Source organism: Clupea harengus, chromosome 22 (assembly GCF_900700415.2).
Source record: "Clupea harengus chromosome 22, Ch_v2.0.2, whole genome shotgun sequence".
In the NCBI taxonomy this organism is placed as follows: Eukaryota; Metazoa; Chordata; class Actinopteri; order Clupeiformes; family Clupeidae; genus Clupea; species Clupea harengus.
The window spans coordinates 9,650,642-9,676,620 of record NC_045173.1 but is presented as its reverse complement, the minus strand read 5'-3'; the positions used below and the strand labels follow the sequence as shown (position 1 = coordinate 9,676,620).

The 25,979-nt window shown below is 43.8% G+C and overlaps 1 protein-coding gene across 2 annotated transcripts; it reads left to right on the top strand.

Moving 5' to 3' along the window:
- The first annotated feature begins 1,406 nt into the window (after positions 1-1,406).
- On the top strand, positions 1,407-25,310 carry fam193a (family with sequence similarity 193 member A). 2 transcript variants are annotated; one of them, XM_031559467.2, is made up of 23 exons: positions 1,407-1,840; positions 4,377-4,436; positions 4,609-4,854; positions 5,729-5,904; positions 6,235-6,402; positions 6,635-6,872; positions 9,396-9,520; positions 9,748-9,895; positions 10,133-10,207; positions 10,322-10,399; positions 11,117-11,232; positions 11,429-11,671; positions 12,065-12,218; positions 12,696-12,848; positions 13,106-13,363; positions 13,941-14,154; positions 15,097-15,333; positions 15,706-15,979; positions 17,491-17,677; positions 18,320-18,553; positions 22,480-23,428; positions 23,603-23,684; positions 24,320-25,310. In XM_031559467.2, exons 1-23 carry the CDS (start codon positions 1,607-1,609, stop codon positions 24,411-24,413), a joined length of 4,743 nt encoding a protein of 1,580 aa, XP_031415327.1. In that variant the 5' UTR covers positions 1,407-1,606; the 3' UTR covers positions 24,414-25,310. The 2 variants fall into 2 exon arrangements, with proteins under 2 accessions (XP_031415327.1, XP_012692511.2); XM_012837057.3 differs by having other exon boundaries at positions 15,097-15,378.
- Positions 25,311-25,979: the final 669 nt, after the last annotated feature.

Here is a 25,979-nt window from a genome sequence, read left to right as displayed (position 1 = left end):
AAAAACACATGGGTCTCAGACGATCTGCAGTATGGTTGTTTTGTATGTTCTCCCACAAAATAGAATGAGACACAATGAGACACCTCCTCCCATGTATGAGCTTCAGAACAAAAAAATCAGTTACCTTCCAGACAATAGAACGACCAGGCCTTGAGACGGGTGTCAGCTCTGATGAAGCTATAAGTAGGTTTGCATCTCTCCCTGGACAAATAGCAACCTATGATCTAGGTTTCCCAGAAAGTGTACAATTACGGTGGGTGGGTGTCAGATCAGAACTGGTTCCATTCCAGTAAGCTTTGCATCTTCTATTTCAGAGTACACTTATGCAAAGGAACCTATATGAATTACCAAGGTGGCACATTCGCTGCCTTCTCTTATATGATTTGACTAGCAAATGTTTTGGCAGCAAACACTATGGGTTACAGTAAACCATTCATGTATGTCAAGTCCCATGGATGAAGAAGCAGATCTCTTTTCAGGAAACAACCTGTTTCGAGAAAGGGTTGTTCATTTTCAGGTGATTTGTCAGATCTGACAGAAATATTGTAAAGTTGCTGTCAATCACTTCACCATGTGCACCATGTGCACACATTATTGTTACTTCAGTTATGAGTTAAGATATGCACCAGTAATGGGCTCAGTTATGACTAAACATGTTTCTTAATTCTCTGGTATCCTGCACTCTTGCACGAATATAGCATTTGGCCGGTTTGCATTTATCTGAGAGGTTACAGTACAGCTATTGTTAGGAGAGCCCTGGTTTCTCCTGTTGCACTTGGACTTGGTGTCTGCACCCAGGTTGTCAGCTTTCTGTGTGTTAGCTATACAGGCTAAATGCCTTGGCTGCATCAACACATTTACTCTATGACAGCAATAGATTTATCTGATGACATCCTTTGGATTATAATGACTGATCACTACAGTTATATGGTTCTAGGAAAAGTAAAAATCATTCCTTGGTCAATGCTGCCACCCATAGACTTTCTGATGTACTGCTAGATTAATAGATAGATAGATAGATAGATAGATATATAGATAGATAGATAGATAGATAGATAGATAGATAGATAGACAGACAGACAGACAGACAGACATACAGATAGAACGAATAAAATAAAGACACAGCCTTTGTGTAAATAAAACGTGGGTTAAGAAACCAGCAAGGTTGGATTGTTTGTTGAGAGTTATTATGAGAGCCCATTAAGAGGGATACATGATAGGAACGTAATAATCTTAAAGTAATGATAGAACAGAGACAAATCTAACTTATTCTGTGGCATTAATATGAAGAAACTGAAGGAACATTTTCGTTTTCGACCTTTTTAAACATACATATCCCAGCATGCAGCTCTCTGTCAGGATACGCCAGTCGCGCCAGTCAGCGCTGGTGCGTAAAGAACGCAATCGCGAGCAGCCAATTCCTGTTGAGACGGCCATATTGGAATTTCAACTCTAGTAGCTAGCAGTCTGGTCATATTTGGAGGCTGTTATTTTGTCATCAAAACATTGATCGCCTGTATTTATATCTTTCGGTCTGCAGTCTGGCATCTAGCCCGAGACCCCCACATTTTGCAGACGGAGAGCTGTCTCTTGTATCCCTGGAAAAATGAGTCCAACCGACGCAAAACGAGGAGCTAAACGCAGGAAGAACAAGCGGGGCGGTGGCAGCAGTAGCTGCACCAGCACTATCTGCAGTATCGCTAGTAATATTCAGGCCGGGAGCCCAACCACGGCCCGGACTTCTCTAGCAACAGCCCCAGCCGCCCCTGTCACGAGCTTTTTAACACCGGGAGGCACTGGGAACGTTGATGTTGGGGGAATCACAGGTCTAAATGGAGAGGTGAGACTTGTATGTAGATGTACGAGCATAACGATCAAGTTTACATGAGCGCACATCGGGGACTCTGCGGCCTACATGAAACCTTTATCAGGCTAGTTGGCTAGGTAACGTTAACGTAAGATATGATGCTCGTCCCAGTCCCACCAACAGTGATCAAAACTATTGTTCACCATGCAACGCGTAGAAGGACCTGACAGCAAAATCCCATAATGTTGAATGTCATTTACAAATGATCCCTGTTCCGTTTGATCCGAGTCTAAGCTCCTCAGTAGATGATAGCTTATTAGCTAACTAGCTAATCGTTAGCCAAGTTATCAGACTAGACCAGCCCAAGTTAAGTGGGAAGGATGGTGGTATGTTTTGAAGCTATGGTATGATTTTTGATGGTGGACATCGAAAAGGAAAGTCGATCTCCAGTGGTATCTAAGTTGAGTCTAGGATATAGCTGACAGAAAGAGGAAGATTGTGAGATCGAGAGGCTCTGACCATCGATTTTGCTGTCAGTGTTCATTAGCTGATCTTATTGCCATTAGCCACCGTAGCAGGTCGCCTGGCTAGCTACCATAGCAAGCCGGGGAGATCGGCTATTAACATTATTCAGTCAAGCTTTATTTGACCTGATCTCGTCTCTTTGCGTTGTACACATTTAGGGTATCGAATGGCCATGTGTCACCATTTCTAGAGCTTGTTAAATGAGAAATTGCTTCACGTTAGATATGGTAACGCAGAATTCGCCAGTGACACCTGTCCCAGTGACCTGTCCGAAGAGCTGCCTAAGAGGAAGTGTTCCCGCGAAGCTGCATACAAGTGTCATTGGATTAAAAGGGCCAAGTTTAGTTGTTGTATTGTAAGATTGGTAACGAAAATGGTGGATCATCTCCCACCCTGTGTGTAGTCAGACGATGTGTTTGGGAAGAGCTGTATACCTGACGTGACAGGACCTATGCCTGTTCGAAGATGTAGGCCTGCATCCAGGCAGGTTCCGTGGGCATTCTCAGTGTGTGTCCGGTTTTATGGTCAACTTATTGGATCTACATTGCTGCAATGCTAGGCTTTAAGTTCCTTTTCTTTTCACCTCATCTCGGCTATTATGGAAATACTGTACACTTATTCTATTATCATCCTACACTTATCAACACTTCTCTTACGTGTGCCTTTGGGTGTCTATGGATCAGCAGTATTTTGTTTGAGGTCTCACAAAGGGCCCTGATCTTAAGACAGTGCCCCTAAAACTCTTGCTTGCCCAGAACTTAACGTCATAAAGTGAGGGCCTGGTATTGTGCTAATTACAGAATTTCATCATTGTTTGCCGTTTGGATTTCTGTCCATATATGCAGTTATGAAGTTCATGAAAGCATCAGTATTGTTTAGATGTCTGTCTTATTGGTCATGAAGGGGCTGCTTCATGTTCAAAAATACGTGGCTTTCAGGTCCAAAGTATGGGCTAACTGCCCTCGGTGGAAATGTGTGTGTGCTGCCCCATAGCTCACAAGTGGCGGTTGTTGATCTGGCATCTGCTCCATGGCTGCCATCTCTTCAGGCTCTCCAGGTTCCAGAGAGGAGCAGACTGGGAAGATGTAGGGGTAGTAAAATATTGCACATGTGGTTTGTTAGCATGGAGTGTGAAAGTTTAGTTTTTAAATCTTTAATATTCTTTGGATGTGTATACCCCTTTTTGCTTGACAAGCTGCCGTTAGTTTAGCAGGTCCCTGAGGTAATTCATAAGACACTGCATTGCCAGGCTGTGTATTGGCCATCTTAAGCTGCCACAGTAGCAGCACATTTAAATTCAACTGGTGTATTTTTTCACCAATTATTTAGATGTCTGACTTTGCATATTTCCTGCAGTGTTGTGTTAGACACAGTGATACACAGTGCTGTGCCATTATTCCCTGCTGTAAGATTTAAAGCTTGGAAGCATTAGCTCCTCCTGTTTTTTCAATTTATTTATTTTTAGTTACTGAGGTAACAGTGTGGATTTAATTGAGCATGCTTGCAAGAACTTTATTACTCCCTTTCGCGCTGAACAGTTATGCCACCTAATAATCCATTTATTTTAATGCAGGAGGGAGCTGAACCCATTCACATGAACTATGGGTCTATATGTTCATATATAAATATTTTATATATATTTATATATATAAAATGTAGGTCTGTTAGCCACAAGCTATTGGGCGACTAAGTCTCGGCACAGTGGTGGTTCGACTTTAGGATTTATGCTAAGACTGACATAATTCAACAGGTTTTCTGTCTCGGGTACAGGGTTCAAAGTACAAATAACGCTAGCTGGCTGCTAAAAATGCCATGCCATTATGACTTTAGTGCAGCATAGCATTAATTAAACAAAAACACATTGTTTACCCTCGAAGTAGCTTAATAGCACTGCTGACATTGTGAGCAATTGAGAAAACGTGTACCGTATACCCTTCTCCTCACTGGCCTGTACACTCCTTTGCTCTCAGTAAGCTTTAACTAGTGATCTACGTGGCCTGTCCTGTTATATGTGTGATGACATTTGGGCTCTTATTTCCCCCAGGTTCCCATGAATGGCACGCCTCAGTTTTCTGTGAATGCAGACTTCTCAGGAGTCCTTCAGGTAAGGCATGTGATGGTGCCCCGTGCCCTTCAGATTTAAACACTCACAGTTTGAGTGAATTTATCACAGCAGTTGTGCAAATTGTTTTGTTGGTTTGGAGCCATGCTTGAACATTGCACACTCTGTTTTGTCTCTGCTCTTTCTCCCTCCTCCATCCCCTCTTCTCCCTCAGTCACAGACCCCGTTCACCTTCGGCCTGAACCAGAGGGCCCCCTACACCACTGGCGACCGCTGCCTGTTGTGCCGGAGTGAACGGAAGGACAGCGCCCTCCTGGAGGCCGGAGTGGTGGGGCAGAACGGGACCTCGCAGTCCCTCAAAACGCCCAGTGCCCTGCAGCTGCCCCTGTGGGTGTGCCCAGACTGCAGACGCACGGTGGAGAAGGAGGAACGCCACGCTGCCATGGAACAGTCGTTGGTGGTACGTCTCTCTCCTTCTCCTCTCGCTCTCTGTCGTTCTCTATCTCTCTCTCTCTCTCTCTCTCTCTCTCTCTCTCTGATTGGGCTATGTGATAGTCAGATCATGACCTCCAACTGGATAATATTTGATTCACTACCCTATGAGTTCCGTGAATCGAGCTGTTGTTAGGCTGAGCTGTTGGTTTTACCGTCACTAAGTGCTTTGGTGTGTCGCTGAAATTAAGTTGTTCTTCCTTCTTCTCCTAACAAAACCCACTGGAGAGCTAAAAACATGAAACAGCTGTGGGTGGATTCCCTTTAAAAATGCAACAGCAAAGTTCTTTTTTGCAAATAGTGTACGCTCTGATGCCTTGTGTATAGTGTTTTATTTTTGACAGAAGGCATAAGATTCCCCACAGCTCGTGTTTTTGTGGACTTGTCTCCGTTGCTTTTGTAATTAGCATCTGGGTGTCCATAAATGATCGATTATGTACTGTTGAAATCGTCAATTTTAAGCGATGCTCATCTTAAGACTTACCAGTGCCATGAGGGCTGTAAGATCTGCTGTGATATCTTCACTGCTGTAACTCTCCAAAAATAGTTGTCTCCATTGAGGGGAGTCAGTCAAAGGTCAGTTTGGGTACCTTCTGTTTTTGCTGGTGATTAATTGCCGCTTGTCAACTTTGAGGTTGCTCTTTTCTTTTCAGTTGCTGCTGCTGCTCGGCCTTCCGAGCTTTAATGATGAAGCATCATAAAGTAATTGCTTAAAGTGACGCATCTCGTGATTGCACCAGCCACATCATCTGTGTATTTAAGTAGATGGGGATTGAGAAATTCAAATGATGCTGTTCAGCTCATTTCAATCTCCATGCGTGATTGTTTCACTTTGCCCTCAGAACCAGGACTTCCTCTTGCAGATGCCGGTGGGTAATGGCGGGCTCGCCCAGGAGCCTGTAGGGGCGGGGAGCCGACTGACGGGGACGGGCGGCGCTCCCACTCTCCCCGCCCCAGACCTTAGCGCCCCTCTCACAACAGACACCGTGTGCAGCTGTGAGGCCTGCAACGAGAGGAGGTGAGCCCCCTTTCCCCTTTGGACCTGCTCTAAAAAGATAGACACAACCTCCTCTAACATCCCCGCGTGTGTGTGCGTGTGTGTGTGTGTACATACAAATGTACTGTTTTTTCTTGAGTGATGGCAGCAAAGCCAGGAGACCAGAACTGACAAAAAATGACTTTCCCTTCTGCTGTGTGTGTGTGTGTGTGTGTGTGTGTGTGTGTGTGTGTGTGTGTGTGTGTGTGTGTGTGTGTGTGTGTGTGTGTGTGTGTGTGTGTGTGTGTGTGTGTGTGTGTGTGTGTGTGTGTGTGTGTGTGTGTGTGTGTGTGTGTTTGTTTGTATTCCCAGAGAGATCACTGCAGAGTCAGAGCGTGAGTCCCAGCAGCTCCAGAATCACTGGTCAGAGGTGCGGTACCTGGTCCGGTGTATCTATCGCCAGACCGGCACACCGCTGGCCGACGAACAAGACCAGCCATTGGACCGAGACAAAGATAGCATGAAGGAGCTGGTAGACCGGTAAGTCGGGATACAGACATTCACTTCTGCTTCGGCTGATTGGGCACACTTTGGAGACAGTAGTGTGATGCTAGTCTGTGAGGATGAGGACAAGATTGCTCTTGAATGCTCGAGCTGTAGCACGAGAGATTCCACTTCCAAAAGAGTCCTTTCCAACTATGGACGGACACACACACACACAGTGCGAGTGTTCTAACCCCCGCCTGGCCCGTCTCCCGTGTCTGCATTTCAGGCTGTGTGAGAAGGACCCGTACCAGCTGTACCAGCGTCTGGAGCAGCAGGCACGCGAGTACGTGCTGGAGATGAAGGTGCGGCTCCTCAAGCACTTGTCCACCGGCTCCAAGGCGGCGGCAGCGGCCGTGGCGGTCCAGGGCCCCCCGCAGGCCCACCAGTTCATCTCGCTGCTGCTGGAGGAGTACAGCGCCCTCTGCCAGGCGGCCCGCACCATCAGCGGCTTCCTGCTCACGCTGGTTAGTTTACCTCTCGTATGTTTTCGACGTACAGGTTACTCAGTGCTTTTTTTAAAAATCCCAGAGGTCTGCGGCATTGTTGCTGATGCTAAGAAAAATGAGATCAATTTTGTCTGGAATCCAATCTTTGCACCACATTATCACACCAGCACGATAAAAACATTGCTAAAAACCTCAAGGCTTTTCCTTCTGATTTATACCCTGACGCATACAATTACTGTTTGAAAAGTTCCTGAAATAAGTGAAAGGTTCAGGTATGCACATCTCTTGTCACAGCACCGTAGGATGGCATAAACACCCACCCCTTCGTTAGTTGTTCTATTCCCGTGCTAAAGACTTCATCATTACTTGTGGGAGGAGATGGACCACGCAGGAGGAAGTCCACTGAAAACAAAACTGGAAGTTTTTTTTTTTTTGGTTTGTTTGTTTTGCACCAAGCTTTTAAAGTCCAAGGACTATGAGACGTAGTGTAATATGGAGCTACACCCTGATGAACTACCACTATCTGAGGAGACACTTGAGGAGCACACTTAAATATTTCTAACCATCACACTAGGAGATTTGTTGTTTAGGCTAACCTTTTTAGCGTAGCATACTTTCTAGTGGTGTTATAATGAATATTATAATACGGGTAGATGAAATCAAGCATTCTGATTGGTTAAAAGGAGGTCACGGGGTGTACTGTATTGAGCCATAATGTACTGTACAGCTGTTTACATTTACCTGAGCGTTCCATATCAGTGCGCACTACCTTAGTTAGAAAAAAAAATGGCGGACCAAATATCCGTAGATCATCGTATTTGTACCTAAAAGTTTTAAGTTTTACTTTTTTTTGCTTAGATTTTTAGAAAGTTACCGAGAAATAGACACTGTACAATATAAAAACCCCATTATTGTAACTGAAAAATACGTCTAAGAGGATTTGCGAGGTGTATTAGCCACCTATCAAAGGTTAGCATGCTACTAGCAGTTAGCGATTAGCAATTCCTCTGTGTTTTTGCAAAGTATCTGCCCCAACTTTCTTTTCCCGACATTTACATTTATCTTGTACATAATCCATCCCCATAAACCGGAGGTTTCAAGAGTAGAGATGCCTTTCAATATGCAGTTGCAGGATGGGTGAACGACACCAAGATATGGCATTTGGAGACAAAAACAATATGTATGAGATCACAGGACATGTATCCTGGATCTTATCAAAGCTAACCGTTCCTGAGCAAGCAAGAGTGCCAATATGAGCTAACGAGTTGTAGCCAAATCCCAAAGGGCTAAACAGCTCGCTAGTTATTAGCACTCTAGCTTGCTCAGGGAAGTTTAGCTCGAATAAGACACAGCAATTATTCACGATTGTATCAATTGTATATCTAGGTTTTCTCTGGAGACTGTTGTCGCATCCATCAGCACAACATATCCCGGGCATTTTGAACTTTCTGTGGGTTGTAATACCGTAAACAGCTCGCTAGCTATTACCACTTTAGCTTGCTCAGGAGAGTATAGGCTAACACACGTGATGTTCCCAATGCTGTTTGTCTGTTGCATAGCAACAGCCACACATTCGGGGACTATTTTCTCTAGAGTCTAGGCTACTGAAATGCGATACGCAACGTTTGGTGGCTATTACAACTATTTTGTGCTGAAAGGCAGCTTACTATTTAGTTACTATTTATAATGTTGCTGGCAACCGTATTATAAAAGCAATAAGGTACGAGAGGCAGTACTGTATCGTCAATAATGTACTGTTCAAGGGTGTTGTTAGCAAACCCTTGCACAGTACATTATTGACGATACAGTACTGCCTCTCGTACCTTATTGCTTAAGTAATACACCACATATTCATAACCAGTGCTTTTATGGGTGCAACAGGTAGTGTTAGCCAGTCAGTATAGAGTGTTTTTTTCTCAGTTTGCTGTGTGTGCTATTGTGAGCTCTTAGGCTATATACTGTATGCTTATCTGTACTGTATAATGTGATTGGACTGCTATGTAAATTGTGTCAAAATGTACATTTGCATGTGTAGGTTTATAGTGTATAATGCAAATAGTGTGGAGAATTCTGGAAAATAGTCTTATTGTCTTCTCCAAAAGACCTTGTGAAAAGGCTTCGTGTTAGGATCTGCAGATGCATGGTTCAAGGCCATTAGCACTCCTATTGATTAGATGGACATTTATTTGTTCATATGAAATGAGGTTTTATGCTTATAGAACACCCAAGACCTTAAGGTGCATGTATTGTTCAGCGGGCACGTCTTTGCGCAATGCGGACGTGGAAATTTGTATCTCCAAAGTATACTCGTTTTGCTGTTGCAGACACGTCTCTCCGCGCACTATTTTTTTTTTTATATAAGCCTATAGTTTTCTTTGCCCCTTCATAACCATTTACTTGTATCTAAATAGCATTGCTACCTACCTTAAAATGCTACTGCTGGTAATCAAATCAGCTGCTCATTTTATCAGCAGTTAGTTATTCCATGCAGCAAACATATTAATGGTCCTTGGCCATCTGGTGTGTTCCTCTGTTCCTCAGGAGAACGAGCACTTACAGAAGTTCCAGGTGACGTGGGAGCTGCACAACAAGCACCTTTTCGAGAACCTGGTGTTCTGTGAGCCCATCCTGCACAACAGTTTACCTGCCCTGGTCGCACAGCTCAGGTGAGGGCTCTCTGTAGTTAGGTGGGGCAGCTCATACTTTTTCAGCCATATTTGAGGCAGAATAGGCTCTTTTCTCATCTGGATTCAAACTGCTATACAGTGGAAGTCACTTTTGCTGTTCCAGTCTTTTTTTATATCAATTTGTTTGGGGGCTTTTCCATGTTATTTGACATGGTTATTTATTATAACCATTTTATTTTTTGTTTGATTGTTTGCTACGCCTTCAGGCAGGGCACAACCTCACACGACTCCTACAGTGAGGACATGTACCGTAAGTTACTGGAGAGCTACCAGCAGCTGGACCAGGAGATGAACTTGGTGGCTGTGGAGTGGCTTGAGTGCGAGAAGAGAATCGACAACTATGTCGACGAGCAGGTGGGCTACGTCAACACGGACTATGGCACGGTCATCACATTTGTGATGAGAGGGAAGCATGCAGTGGAGAATTATCTACATTTGTGCTGTATGGAATGGAATGTTCAGATCCTTAAGAATGTAAAATGAAATGGTTCTCCTTGGCATGTTTGTCCATTTATTTATTATTTTTTTTGGTGTGTATCTGATTTGACTTTTCATTGCTTCATAATGGGTTTTCTGCTTTCTGTTCACTAGTTACTTTCAAAGGTCGAAGGGCAGAATGGTACAAATCAACGGACAGAACCACACAAGTCGTTAATTAGCAAAAATGTAAGTTGGTCCTTCAAACCTTGCGACAATCCCGCTGGCACCTCTGCACGCACAAAAACTCTAGTAGAGTTTGAGATTGTGTCAGCCTTCTTTAATGACATCATCTGTTCTCAGATGTCCTTAAAAACAAAGCAGCGCATGCTGAAGGAAGACTGGGAGTTCTTCAAACAGAAAAAGTTCATTGAGGAGCAGGTATGAACGTGAAAGCATTGAGACTGAACGCATACAGCCATTAATGATAATATTCATGTCTTATGTGTTTACATGTTATCATTGAGGAATCAAGCAGTCATAATTTTATACATATCCTTAACAGGCAAAGTAATGAAGAAATAAAGAAAAGTAGAATAGAATATTCATGTATTATAAGGAAGTGGTAGAAATGCTCTCTTAATATGGCTCTAAAATAAATTGCCCAACGCCCACCAGTGCCATATAGTGCCTGTCAAGCCCACCCACTGGACGCGTCTCATGTCATCTTCAGAGTTCAGAGCTCTTTTTTTTATCTTGAGCGTTAAGTTCAAAGAATGCATTTTATTCTCAGTCGTCTTCACATTATCATTTATCACACAGTTTGTTTCTTGTTGGGCTTTTTAAAGTCATGGCTTTTTATTGCATAGGAACCACTATTCCTTGGAAACAAACTCAAATGTCATGGACATTAACTTTATAGTCTTAGGTGTTGCTGTAATTATGGTTTGTGTAGCTTAGCGATAGCTGTGGTTTATGCTGGCTGTACACTCATTTTAAAATACCTACTGCAGGACAAGAACGGTTTCTGCTTAATTGTCATTTGTCATGATTATTTTGGCGAGTAGAGGGGGTGTCATGAATCAGAGAAAGCCTGCCCACTGTTTGGTGTTGGGGCTTTGAAAATGTAATGTACGCTTTTTCGCTTTCTCAATCTAGGTAGCAAACAGTAAGAAGTCTTTTGCGGGAGACACTAATTTCACAGACACAGTGAAGCAGATGCTGTCTTCCAGACTGAGTTTACCAGACTGTCCAAACTGTAATTACCGCAGACGGTAAGCTCACACTCTCAGACCACCACCACCATTTAACTATAGTGCCCTGCCACAGTGCTAATGGTCACTAATGCATCACTCTTCACGTTTCTGATCTCTCTCTATCTCTCTGTCTTTTGTGTGTGTCTCTTTTGGCCTCGTTCTCTGTCTATCTCTGTGTATGTACCCATTTCCCCTGCATCGTTTTTCTCTGCAGGTGCACCTGTGACGACTGCAGCCTCTCTCACATCCTGACGTGCGGCATCATGGACGCCCCCATGGCAGAGGAACTGCACTTGAAGCTGCCCTTGCAGGCGGAGCCCCCTAGGGACTACCTGTCGCAGGTGCACCCCCCCAGCATGTCGTCCGGTAGCTCTGGCTCCGGTTCAGCCTCCAGCTCCCCCATCACCATCCAGCAGCACCCGCACTTGCTACTTCCTCAGGACGCTCATGCCACCTTGTGAGTGATCCATCATGGGGTGTTCAACACTATTATCTACGTATGCACACACACACACACACACACACACTGATGTCTGTTACTGTATGTGGTTGTGTACATGTCTTCCAATCGCACATATTACATGGTAAATATATGGATTAATTGTAAAAATCATCAAACCAGTGTGATCGTAAAGGCATTACAAGGTGTTTTGTGGTCTTAAACCCTTTGTGTATGGAGACATGTGCAGACAGATAATCCCCAAAGACTATTCTTCATCAATGTGTGACGTTAGCTAGCTAAGCCCGTTTGTATATGCTATTGTGTTGCTCTTACTGAATAAGTCTACTGTTCCTCGTGAACCACACCCCAAAGTGATGAGTGACTCAGTCCTTGTTCACCCTGACGCAGTGGCAGTGATGATGATGAAGTGCCTCCGCTGTCGGCAAAGTTTGCAGACATCTACTCGATGAGCCCCTACAGCGACCCCGCGGTGGTGGCAGTCATGAACGGCATTCACAGCGACCTCAACGGAGCAGGGGAGAACATGGCGCTCAAGGAAGAGGTGTGTGTGTGTGCGTGTGTGTGTGTGTGTGTGTGTGTGTGTCTGTCTGTCTGTCTGTGAGAAACAAAGGGCGAATGAGTGAGAGCTAGTGCGGGTGGTTCAGCCATTTTCAGACATCTCTATCAACTATGTCCTCACGTCCTCAGAGGACACAGACTTGCATGAAATAATAAAACATGTCAGGTTTTCAGTGTTAGCGAGGAGGACTTCACTCTCTGGATCCACTTATTTTTTTTTCTTCTGTGATATAAAGGTCAGCATACCGTACACAAAAGTGACACTGCAGTTTAATGAGGTACTTTGCCATGTGCAATTTGTGTCTGGCTTGGAAAACTCACCCACCTTGAAACTATCAGAATGCAGTTGTGTTTCAGTCTCTCCCTTGCTCTTCTCCTACTCTTTCTCTCCCCGTCTGTCCATCTCATCTCATCTCCCTCCCCCTCTGCTCTGCCTGTCTCCTCTCCTCCTCTCTTGTAGTCTCCGCGGGGGAGTAGCAGCAGCAGCAGTAGCTCCTCTGAGGGTGATGAGGAGGAGGCTGAGGGGGAGAGCGCAGGGGAGCCTCCAGGGCAGCAGGGGGAGCACTCTCCACGGAAGAGCGACAGCCCGCCTCCATCCTATCCACACACACAGGTGCACTGCTCTCTCTGTCTTGCAGTTCATGCTTCATGCTTCCGCCAAAGCCATAGACTTTCTACACAGTTAAGCTACACTGGCAATCTCCTGAACTTTCCTTTAATAGTGTCAGTGTGTTATTTTTGCACTTCATCTTCTTATAGAAGATTACAATTGAAATGAGTTTGATTGAATTAAATATATGCATAGATTAGTTATATAATATGTCTTTAATATATTTAACTGATTTGTGAATTTGTTTTCCTCCACACAAGGTGGAACAGGTACAGCACCCCTGTGAGTGTCACGTGTGCAACCAGGGCAACATGGACTCTGCCAGTCTGTTGCCTGGCAACAACAGGCTACATGCCAATCAGCAGCAGCAGTTCTTCACAGAGAAAACAGCCCCCCACCCCGGCCTCCACCTCTACCCCCACATCCATGGCCACCTGCCCTTACACAATCTGCCCCATCTGCCCCGGCCGCTGCTGCACCCCACCCTCTACCCCAGTCCTCCACTCACACACAGCAAGGTGAGGCCACACTTTAAAAACCACGGCTGAGGTTATCAAGCATGACAACACAGACATATACCTCAGCTGCTCCTGGATCAGGCTTTTCTTGCTCCTGCAGCAACAGTATTCATTGTAGGCAATACGGCTGAATTATGTCAAGATGAAGACTGCATTTTAGTTCATGAAAAGATGCTTGGTGTGCAGCAGACTGAGAAATGTGCTGTGAGGCAGGCTAGTGTTACAGGCAGCTGATGGCTTGTACTTGAAAATGTTGTTTTTTCTCTGCACTGCCATTGGTGTGCCACAAGGGGTCACACCTCATCAAAATTTTAAACTGCACAGAGTTGTTTGAAACTGTTGCAGTGTTTTTGCAAGAGTTGTCCAGAATTTGAGATGTTTTGACCTTGAGACTTCAAAATGCTGTCTGGGCTGGTAGCTGAAAAATGGACGCTGGTTATGTCATTCTGATATTAGCACTAAACTCTTTTGCTTTTGATTCAGTTCAAATGTACAGATTTAAGTTGGAAAATCTTTAGTGCCTTTTGGCATCAACGTAACTTAACCCAAGTTCCTCTCCTTCCTTCTCCCCATCCAGACTTTGCCTCCTGCCTCTTCGTCAAACCACACAGGAGGGAAGCAGCAGGTGTTCAGCCCCACCCTGCCCGACCACATCTACCCCAACTGCTTCAGCGGGGCCGGCGACTGGAACGGCTCCCTGGCCTGCCACTCGCTCAAGTTCGAAAACCTGTGGGACACCCACATGATGAAGAACTGGAACTCTCCTGTGTTGCTTCCTGAGCCGCTCTCCGGTGAGAATTGCAATTCAGTTCAATTCAATTCAATTCAATTCAATTTTATTTATACAGAGCTAAAACAATAAACTTGTCTGAAGACGCAGTGTGTGCACACTGAGAGGCCTAGCCTGGAGCCTGAAAGCAGGTCATATTCCACCTGTGCTCCCATTTTGACTATGGAAACCACACCTTTCTCTTGACAGTTGTAAAAGAAGAGTTGCAAAAAAGTTTTTGATTCATTAAAGAATTACAGTAACACACTTGGTACAAAACATATCCACTGTATTGGAATTTGATTTAATTTGTATTATTTTTGTTATAGGTGCCCTATTATAGCTTACAACATTTCTGAAAGGTGTAGACCCATTAATGTTGCAATAGTGTTAAGTTAGTCATATGTACATTTTTGCGTATTTAAGGCGTTTAAAAAATAATGCAATAAAGGTAGCTGCTGGTTATTAGTTAGTGCAAAAGGTTATTAGTTAGTGCATAAGTATGGTCAAAATATCTGGGGGCATCCAACATATACTTGACAAGGAGCTTAGTTGAATTCACAAGCTTGCAAATGTATTGAGAACTTCAACGTAGAATTAGCCAACAAGCTGCACACCACATACTAACTACCAACTGGTTGACCTAGTCGCTAGCTCCCTCCGAAGTATCTCACTCCCTAATAGTCTGTCTCTCTTCTTCTCTGCTTTTCCACGTCTTCCATTTTGATGACACGGATGGTTTTATTGTATATCTGTAGTTCACAGGAGAGAATCTGGGTTTTTAACTTAAAAAGATGCTATTAAACAATAGAATTTTAATTTAAATATACTTTGTGTTGATTCTACAATAATTCTGTGATTTTAGTTTTAAACATGCATATCAACAAGATATTAGGAAAGTAATCTTGGTGCATTGCATTGTATATTTCCATTCTCTTATTCGTTTTGTCTCTGTGTGTTGAAGGTGAAATGCTGGCTCCCCCCCTGCCTGACGTCCCCCTTCCATCGCCGGGCAACGAGCCCACCTCAATGTCTGCCCCCACCCCCGCTTTCATCCCTGAGGGCAAGGAGAAGAAGAACGGAGCGAAGAAGAAGTGTCTCTACAATTTCCAAGATGCCTTCCTGGAGGCCAAGCAAGTGCCGATGGCCACCTCCTCGGCCACCTCCTCAGTCTCCTGCACCGCCACCACTGTCCAGTCAAGTAATAATTTCCTCGAAGTTGCATCTAAGAGACCCACCTCCCTAGGTAAAGAGGGGAGTGATGGAGGCAGGCAGGGGATTGACCAGGGCTCACAATGTCTCTACATTTACATTTAGTCATTTAGCAGACTCAGCTCAGTCTCAGCTCACTTTGTTTTATTCAGCCTGAACTTGAATGAAGTTAGTCTTTTGTATTGATTTAAATGGGAGCTGTGTAGAACAGTAATATCATTAACACTATAGTCTGTAATGTCATGTGTTTTGAGATTTGTTACTTTAATGTCAATCACCGGATGGTGGTATGCTGATGGTGGATGGTGTGTTGAGTTGAATTTCAGTCCTACGTTTGTACTTTCTTCCTTTCTACTACCAGGTGAGGTTTTTCACAATATAGGTAAGGAGGACCACAGACACCCCACCCCACTCGCACCACGGAACAGCCCCACGGGGTTGCCCCCCCTCCACAGTGCTTCCCTCCCTCCGGCCCCCACCACGCACCTGCCCAGCATGGGCTCACAGCACTTTCCAAAGACTGTATCTCCATCGTCAGGCTTCATGGAGGCCCACCATGGCCTGTGCCGGTCTGCAGCGGAGCCCCCCTCAGTCCCCGGCGACGGTCCCATCAGCGCTCCCCCAAGCATCTGCAGGTTAGTCAGTGAGACCTGCTGTTTCAGACTCTGCTTAAATCATTAGACTGTTTTTAGATAGGGGGAAAATGAATAATTTCAATACGAATTTTAACATGAATAAGTTATGGTATTTATTTATGGTCTGTCGTGAATGCTTAAAGAGAGTAGATTTAACAAACTAACATTGTTATCATTGTGAATAAGTTGTAGCTACTTGTAGGATGTTGACTCAAAACATCACAATGTAACACCATGTAACTCAGCAGTTTAGCAATAGCACCTCCCTATGCATTATAGGCCGTATTCTCCTATGCGTTTAAGTAAATGTAATGTGATGTAAACATTTACGCGTATCCTGCCCTTGACTTAATGGCTGTAGTAAGTCAAACACCACCACAAGGCGAAACACCATATTGCGTTTGAAGTCGGCAGTGTCAAATCTTGGTTTTAAACTGCTGAAATCATATTATGTTTTTTTTCTCCCTTTTATGCCTACAGTGTAACATAAGGTAACGCTGAGCAACCGAAAAGAAAAACAACGTTTTTATCACATGATCTTGCAAACAAGCCCAGTAAATAATTCGTTAATTGACAGTAAAAATCTGCAATATCAATTAAAGCCGTAAAAAGAGCTTGCCAAGTGCAAAGAAGGTGGCCGCGAGTTTTCCAACCTCGTTTGGATATACTGGAGCTAGATGACTTGCAGTGCATCCAGCGATTTCGACTTGACCATGAGGCCATCATCCACTACTCTTGTGCAGACGACTGGATGAATAACTTTCAAGCCACAATAATCTTCCATATTCTCTGCCGGTCCTCATAAAAATAATAAGTGTTCTGTCTGTTCTTGCATCTGGTTCGTTTCAGAGGTTGGGTGGGAAGGTATTTGATTACTTGATAACTTGACTCATAGGTTACTCAACATGATCTCAGGCTGGGATATTAAAACGTGCCTTCTGATGTTTCTAAATCCTGAACATGAACAAATGAATCATGAACAAATCACCTCAAACAAGCCTTTTATAAATTGGCGCCACAAATGAGTAATTTGTTTGATTTACTTCCTTGTTTATGTGATGGATAGAAACAAATGTTTTCATTTAAGGCTGTTCGTAATACAGTTCTCCCCTTGCTTTCATTTACAAAATCAAAGTCTGGTTTGTGGTTTCCATGGATTTTAATGACATTCACAAGGGTAATGCGAAAGCCAAAATAAACAAGGTTGTAACTCGGTTTACTTAGATTTCAAATAAATCACACCTTTTTCATGAGCTCGCCTTCATTCTGAGGTCAAACGCTGTGGGTGTGATCGAAGTGTTTAGGGAGAATACGCGTAACTGAAATGTGTGTAACTGGGGGCGCACAAAAAAGGACCTGAGCGCGAATGGGAGAATACGGCCCTCTGTCATTAGAAGGTCATTAGAAGGTCATTCAACCCCAACAGTGCACCCTGTCATTTGCCAGTGCGGAACTGCAAAGGTTTTCTGCCTAGTGTTTTAAGGTCACTTGACCCGTGTCTGACCTTGCAGTGACCCGGACTGTGAGGGGCATCGCTGCGAGGGCAACGGCGGGTACGATCACCCGCCCTACGACGGTGAGGAGAGCCAGGACGAGGACAGCTGCTCGGAACACAGCTCTTCCACCTCCACATCAACCAATCAGAAGGAAGGAAAGTACTGTGACTGCTGCTACTGTGAATTCTTCGGTCATGGAGGGGTAAGGCCTCTTAAATGTCATTGTAATTATTCTACGCATATTTTATCATTATTTTTTAATGGCATCAATAAAATGACAACTTCATGCCTGTTGGTAGTTAAGAAATGATGGGGGAGTCGGGGCATGATAGTGCAAATTGGAATAGTGTAAGTTGGCAAGCAAGCATTAAGATAAGCAATGTTTATGTCGGTGTAGTTAGATATCTTGCCTCGCTGTTCACAGACAGGACATGACTGTGCAAGCCTTAGTGTACTCTCCTATGTGACATGCATATGTGTTAAAGGAGCTTCAGGCTGATATCACAGTCTAAATCGACATAAAAAACATTGCACTCTAGATGTCTAGAATGAAGTAGTCAAACTGCTGGCAGAATAATGTAATTTGCTGTTTGGTAAAATAACACACTACCTGATTGTAACTGGGAGTGAACATTCCTAAATTCATTTCCATTGTATAACAGTAGTTGTTGTATAAGTAAACAGTGTAGTTATTTTAAGTCAGCACGAGATTTCACGCCACTTTTTTTCAACCTCCTTCTTAAGTATGTTCTTGTTTTGTCCCGTGTGTGTTTGTGCGTGTGCGTGTGCGTGTGCGTGCGTGTGTGCGTGTGTGCGTGTGTGTGTGTGTGTGTGTGGTGAGTAGCCCCCGGCGGCGCCCACCAGTAGGAACTATGCAGAAATGCGGGAAAAGCTGCGCCTGCGGCTCACCAAGCGCAAGGAGGAGCAGCAGCCCAAAAAGGAGGAGTTAGTGCTGGAGCGGGACGTGGTGGCGGACCACCGTAAAGTGGAGGACCTTCTGCAGTTCATCAACAGTGCCGACAACAAGCCGGCCAGCAGCTCCAAGGCGGCTAAGCGCGCGCGACACAAGCAGAAAAAGGTCGACCACCGCACCACACTCCGCACCCACACTCGTGTCCTTGTTAACCCGGTATTTAAACTATTTCAAACGTCTAGGCTCTAAAAGACAAAAAAGGCCAGCCCCCCCCCATATGCCCACACACTTTTTTAAAGACATGTTGCTGAAATGTTTGATAAGAGATTTTGACATTTCCACATATTGTTTTGCCAACAATGAAGAGTATTTCAGACTGCAGAAAGAGAGGGAGACAGATCTGTTAGATTTGTGTGATATAAATAGGTGCTTCAGCTGTCTAATTGTTGTCTGTCTGAGGGGGAGAGATATGTGATGCATGGATAACAATACACATAGGTATAGCCTTAACATCATGCTCCTGTGTCTGCATCTGGCTCAAAATAGGACACGGGCAATGGGTTTCTTCAGTTAAACGTTCTTTGGAGGAAGTTTCGGGGGTGGTGATAAAATGTGACAAGCACATGATGCACTAACAATAGTAACGTAGCACAGCCTCAGTAGTAGTGGTAGCAGCACAGATAGGTTGGGGGAGAAAAGAGGCTGCCCCACAGTGCCTGTGTAGTGGTAGAAGGGAGATGGCTGCAGTGGTGTGAGACCAGCTTGACACGTGTACGGGTGTGATTCTGACCCGGAAACATTCAGTGCACACATGACTGTTGAATTCTAGTGTGCCCAGGGGCAAGTTATTGAGCATCCATTTACATTAAATCGAAGAGGTTTGTGTCATCTTGTATAACTTGTAACAAATGTTGAATTCATGGTAACATGAGGTTAAATAGAGAAGGGTTATTTTAACTCAAACTTCCCAAACCCAGATGAGTACAGAAGTACAATAGCATCCCTCATTCATTTAGCGTTGATGAAAAAGATCCATGTAGAATGGCAGAATCTAGCCCTTGACAGAAGCCATATCCGTAGGCCGAGTTCAACATGTCTTCCTTGTCATCACTCCCTACAGCAGGTGCAGATAGCAGTCATAATAACCTCTTAACCATATTATAATGCGATATTGAATGTGACTTTGTTCATCAAATGAGCACACCATGGCCTGGTGTCCATACTTTTTGAGATCCCGGGAGAGGCATCTTTATCATTAAAAATAAAAAACACTCAGTTGGATACAGCAGGAGACTGACTCGACTATTCGATTCCATCATTTGATCTCCCATGGTTTGGCAACATATTGGGATTTCAAATGATATTTCAGCAATTTGCCAAGACACTAAGCAGTAATGACAGCATCTACTTAAAGAATTAAGAACTTTTTAGTGCCGTATCACAAACTACTAAAGCATGTTTAGTTTGTTACCTAGGCTATTTACTCTGGAACAATGTAAATATATGCCTGGGCCAGGTTTCCAAATAATGATGAATCTTGGTGTTATAAAGTGATTCTTCCAACGTTTGTTAACATGGCGCTGTCCATGTAAAAGGGCTGAAATATCACTTCATTGGGTGATATCAGGTGACGTCACAGCTATCTTTTGAATTTCATAGGACTTAAATGCTAAATGTGTTAAACTTTACTTCACTTTATAAACTTTTAACATCTGCATATCTAGCTAAAGAATAAACCATCACCGAGTAGGCCTATCACACACGCACGCGGGCACGCGCACATACAAATAATGCTAATGAACTATAATATTACACCATATTCCGATTTGTTTGTTGCAAGACGTCTAAGTCTGCTCTTTGCCACTTGCAAGTGTCCTTACAGGGAGTGGCATGCTGCCCGAGCAGGGGCACGTTTGGCTATCCTTGAAGAAGTCATTTGAGGATTAGGACGAGGTTGAGGAAGATAGTGAGGAAATAGAAAACAAAAATAGCCCTATGGCTGACTTTGACGCAGCACAAGTCTTTTATGTCTGAGCTATATTACTCCACTCTTGCACTTTTTAAATTGTATTTAATATTTTCAAACTCCTATTCATTGTTATGATTTTTTTCTCTCACTTTCTGTCTGATCTCTTCTGCTTTCTGCACCAACTTGTGAGCCTAGGCCCTACTGTAAACTATACTATAACTATACTAAACTATAATATACAATCAAATCAAATCAAATCAAACTTTATTTATATGGCGCATTTCATACCAGGAGGTAACACAATGCGCTTCACAGAAGGAATTGGGAGGGGGGTTACAAACACTTGTATGACACACAGGTTTTCCAAAGGGATGAAAAAACCATATCATGTACAGCAGACCTACTGCAGACCACTGAAAACAGATAAATATGACAGAGAATGATAGGCGAGATTAAAGAGGTATGTATTAAGTGCATATTTAAAGGTTTCCACCGTTTCAGCCATTCTTAGGTCTCCTGGCAGAGTATTCCAAAGGCTGGGAGCATAGAAACTAAAAGCTGCCTCCATGTCTTTTTGTCCTGGCCTTTGGAACTGTTAAGAGTTCAGTGCCAGAAGACCTCAGGGATCTACTGGTTGTGTACCTTGAGAGCATGACACATATTTAGGTGCATGACTATGGTGTGATTTATAGACTAGTAAAAGAATCTTGAAATCTATTCTGAAACTAACATGTAACCAGTGCAGTGATTTTAAGACTGGTGTGATGTGCACCCTCCATCTTGTTTTGGAGGACTTGTGCTGCTGCATTCTGTATTATTTGTAATTGACTTATGGCTTTTGTTGGTAGACCAGACAAGAGCGAGTTACAGTAATTTAGCCTGCTCGTGATAAAAGCGTGCATCAGTCTTTCAGTGTCAGCCTGAGAGAAAAAATGGTTGCACTGTAGCAATGTTTCTTAAGTGATCAAAAGATCTTTTAACTATATTTTTGATATGGGTTTCAAAATGTAGATCTGAGTCAAATATGACACCTAGGATATCATATATTAATATAATATTAGTTATATAATTATTAGTGCTGTCAAACGATTAAAATATTTAATCGCGATTAATCGCATTTATGTCATAGTTAACTCAAAATTATCGCGATTAATCGCAAATTTTTATCTATTCTAAATATCCCTTCATTTATTTATTTTTTCCATCATTTTATTTTTATATTAATGCCCTTATCAACATGGAAAAGTTGATTGGCTTGCTTTATGCAAATGTTTTATTTTATTGAAAACCAACATTGCCAAACAGGGCGGTACAAAATAAAATTATAAAGTGCACATTTCAGCCTATAGTGCAGTTAAACCATGGCTTAATATTTTCTTTTTTTCAAGTTTGCTGGGAACATAGCAGTCAGGCCTCTTATTTCAGAAACAATAAACCGTAACAGTTAGGTTACCAATAAAAGGTAAGCCTACTACTTCTTTACTTTCAGCCAGCTGCCTGTTGACATTTTCAGACAACAGTGAAGCTCGCTTCTTTTGCACAACACAACTTTTAAAAGTAAACTTTCCATTCAGAAGCTTTTTATCATCCATTTCGCCGTATCGTGCTCACCATTCACTCAAACTGTAACGTTAGCCTACTACACAGTTTGAGAGGCCAAAAAGAACGTTAATCTAAAAAAAAAAAGAATCTCGCGTTAATCTTGCGCTAAAGAAATTAACGGCGTTAAAATGGGTTTGCGTTAACGCCGTTAATAACGCGTTAAACTGACAGCACTAATAATTATATAATACAATACAAAACAAAATTAACGTTGCAATAACATTGATAACGTATTGTTAGTTGTATTTCCCTGTATGTCCTGCTGGTGTCCCCAGTGAGAAGTCCCTTTTAAGAAGCTCTTAGCCATCTACGACTACTCCGGAGCACATGTAAATCCACCAACGCTCCGAAATTGTAAGATGATTTATAAGAGGGATTCTAGAAAAAAACTACTGAAGCTTACAATGCTTTTTGGAAACTTGGTTCAGGCCTTCACCCCGATAACCTGGGCACTGGTGTAGAGTATGAATTGTGTGTGGTTGAACCTCCTGTGCTATGGTGTTGGTTGTTGTTGTTGCAGCTGGAGGAGAAGGCTCGTCTGGAGGCTGAGGCCCAGGAGCGCGAGGAGGAGCAGCAGCAGCTCCTGCTGGAGCAGCAGCGGCGTGAGGAGGAGGAGGAGCAGCAGCGACGTGAAGAGGAGGCGCTGAAGCAGGAGCTGCTGCGCCTCCAAGAGCTACAGCAGCAGCAACAGCAGCATCAGCGTGCCACCAAGAAGAAGAAGAAAGACAAGAAGGCTGCCGAGACCGCCGCCGCTGCCACTACGACCCCCGCGCCTCTCCCACCCCCGCTCCAGAACAACCCGCAGCCCCTCAAGCAGACGGCACAGAGTGTCTTGGAGAAGAACATGAAGAACGGCAAAACAGCGCTGTTGCACGGCATCATTGGCCTGAGCCACAAGGACTTCCGGCCTGACCCCCTCGCAAGCGCTTCCCCCAACGTCAGGCTGCCCGGCCAGCACAGCCCCAAAAGCGAGAAGGACAAGACGGCCGAGCATCACCACAACGGTCTTGCCGCGGTCATCATGGCAACCTCGACAGCAACGACAACAGCAACAGCTGTCAGCACCTTCCCTCATCCTGAGCCCCCCAGCAACAAGTCCAGAGCCAAATCGCAGTCCAGCAACAGCAGGCCCCTTGGCGAAACCACGAAGAGGCCAGCCGAGGTGTTGAAAACTTCGGAGGTAGCTTCCAAGGTAGAGGACTGCACGCTCACGCAAGCGGACTCCAAAACAAAGCCCCGCGCCAGTGAAGAGTTTGCCACCGAGGTTCGGAGGGAGGAGAGGAGCGATGGGACGCCCGGGAAGAAGCAGACAATCTCGGGAAAGGAGGATAGGACCTCGCCTGTGTCTGTGCAATCGTCAGAGCCTCCTATGCAGAATGGCAAACCACCTGCCAGCGAGTCCCCTCAACCCAAGGGCAAGAACAAGAAGAACAAAAAGAAGAAGATGGAGAAGGTTACCAACTCCATAGGTTTGTGCCAGTTTGTACCAACTCCATAGGTTTGTGCCAGTGTGTACCAACCTCATAGGTTTGTGCCAGTCTGTACCAACTTTGCATTGCTGAGGTTTTGTTAAGGTTTCTCTGTGTGCATGTGATCCTTTTGTCTTTTGATCCCGCACCTAAAAGAGAGTGTTCTGGTTTCAGATGACGTGTTTCTGCCCAAAGATATCGATCTTGAGAGTGTAGACTTGGACGAGACCGAACGGGAAGTGGAATATTTCAAAAGGTAGGCATGTAAATCTCTTCATTTCTGGTAAGGTATGAGATGAGTATGACACCGTATTCAGTCATAACCTCCATTTTTGAGAATGAAGTATGTTCTGGAAAGGGCAACACTTGCCGCTGGCCATCAGGTGTGTGTTGTGGCATTAACAGTGACTCATCAGTTACTTATATGAACTCACGCAACCCAGCAATGAATCTAGTTGGATTACAGTTCTCAGTGTTCTCAATTTGTTGGTGATAAAGAGGTGTAAAGGGGTATGCAAGGAGATGGTGATGTAAAAATCATATATTAATCAGCAAATACACACAAATACAATTACCTGTCAATGGAATGATGAGAATTAATGGGAGAAATGATAAATGTCTTGAAGTGAAAAATTACCAAGAGAAAAGTTAAGGTCATTCATTCATCAACATCAACAAGGGGCGAAGATGTTCTACAGAAAGGCGTGGATTTCGAATGCTCCATCAATGCTTTTGAATTGCAGCTCAAGTGAGGGGGTGTTACGCTGTTGTGACATGTGGCATGGGTAGATGAGGCTTGAGGTTAGGAGGCTGGGGTTTGGGTCGTACAATCTAACACTGGTCTTGTTCCTCTGAAAGAACTATTCAGTTATTCTGTGTCTCCTTCCTCAGGTTCTGCTTGGACTCTGCTAGACAGACGAGGCAACGACTATCCATTAACTGGTCCAACTTTAGCTTGAAAAAGGCCACCTTCGCTGCACACTGAGGGGGGACAACACTTGAAGAGACTTAAGCAGGAACTCAATCAGTTTCCCCTCCTCCACCACGCTCCAGGCTGACTGCTGACCCCACTGCTGCTACGCTCCAACCACCCGCTCCTTTGAACTACATATCCCACGCTGCCTTGCCTTGTCCTTGTTGCTGTGTGGTTCCTACTAAGAACCCATATGGGCTGATGTTCTCGCAGTACTTTGGGGAGGGGAAAAGACAACAAAATCGACTACTCTCAACCTGATTTTTTTTTTTCTTTTTTTTTTTTTCTCCATTTTTTTTCTTGCTTGTGTGCTTTTAGTCTGTGAGTGGGGTATTTCACATTGACTGAAGCCATGTTCTATGTTTTCTTTTGGCTTTACCAAGTTGTCCAAAATGCTTAATATATGTTTGGAAAAGGCCTCCTTAAAAGAAGACAGCAAACCAACTACACAACAAATACATATGATTAAAAAAGCCTTTTGTTCACTATTGCTGTGGCTTCTATCGCACTTGCACCCAGAACCGCAGTTCAAGAAAATGGCTGACAAGGGATTGGGCCTTTTCAGGTTCCCCACTGTCCTATTTACCCAGTCTCACTATGTACAAAGAAAGGCTAATACTTGATAAAGGTTCTCATCGGTTCTCAGTTCCACGTAACAGCCATTAAGGAAAGTGTCCAAGTTATTTTATTTTTTTTATCTTTTTTTTTTTCTTTTCTTTCTTTTGACTTGTAGCCAGCTTGTATTGAACTTTCAGAATCAAATTGATGAAAAAAACAATACTCACACTATCAATCTGTTATAGAGTGTCTATTGTATTAACACTGAGGCCAGACTGCCTACTTTTTAACATATTGTTAAGTAATATTAAAATCTTGTCTTTCTTTTTTGAAAGATGGAATACAGTAGAATGGCAGGATATGTGTCTGTGTGTTGATGTTTATTTTATTGCTGCTCCTTGTTAGTGAGGGCAGGTTTCACAACCTTCCCCTTCCCTGCAGTTTTGCAATCCTAGATGTTCCCGTGGTAACTGGAAACCACACCTCATCTCCAGTGTGTTTGTTCGTTCCTATGAATAAATGTCCCGCCATATATTTTATTTTTGTGACGAGTTAGTGTAACATTGCAGACCAGGAGAGAGCCGTTGGTATGCGTCACCTCTGGGCCCCTTTGACTAAGGTCAGTTATGACACTGGAGGTGGTTTGAGTAGGCAACGTAACCAGCATGAATTATTTTCTCTTTTAAATGTATTTCTGAGTCACACTCCCTTCCCAGTATATCTCCTCAACACAGCATGAAAAGCATGAGAGCAGGATTAGGAAAAAAGGCTACGTACATTTACACTGACAGATGTTGCTCAATGGAATGTCATTACTCTAAACATTGCTGCCTCCTAGTGTTGAGTAATGCTGAGCTGAATTGCCCAGCTGATGAAATTTAATTTTTTTCCACTGGTGGTCCCGGACACTGCTATGAGCCATGCGTGCTTGTCCGGGAAGGAGGGCAGGGGTTTACCGGCGATAACTGTGGGCCGGGTCACGTGACCATCTGACTCGCGCACATTTCAGGACTTTTAGGG

Excerpts from the sequence above, each read along its gene's own strand:
- fam193a (XM_012837057.3), top strand. The coding sequence starts at position 1,607 with ATGAGTCCAACCGACGCAAAACGAGGAGCTAAACGCAGGAAGAACAAG. Across the intron at positions 5,905-6,234 it reads GAGGCCTGCAACGAGAGGAG|AGAGATCACTGCAGAGTCAG; the intron begins GTGAGCCCCCTT and ends TTGTATTCCCAG. Across the intron at positions 14,155-15,096 it reads GCTTCCTGAGCCGCTCTCCG|GTGAAATGCTGGCTCCCCCC; the intron begins GTGAGAATTGCA and ends TGTGTGTTGAAG.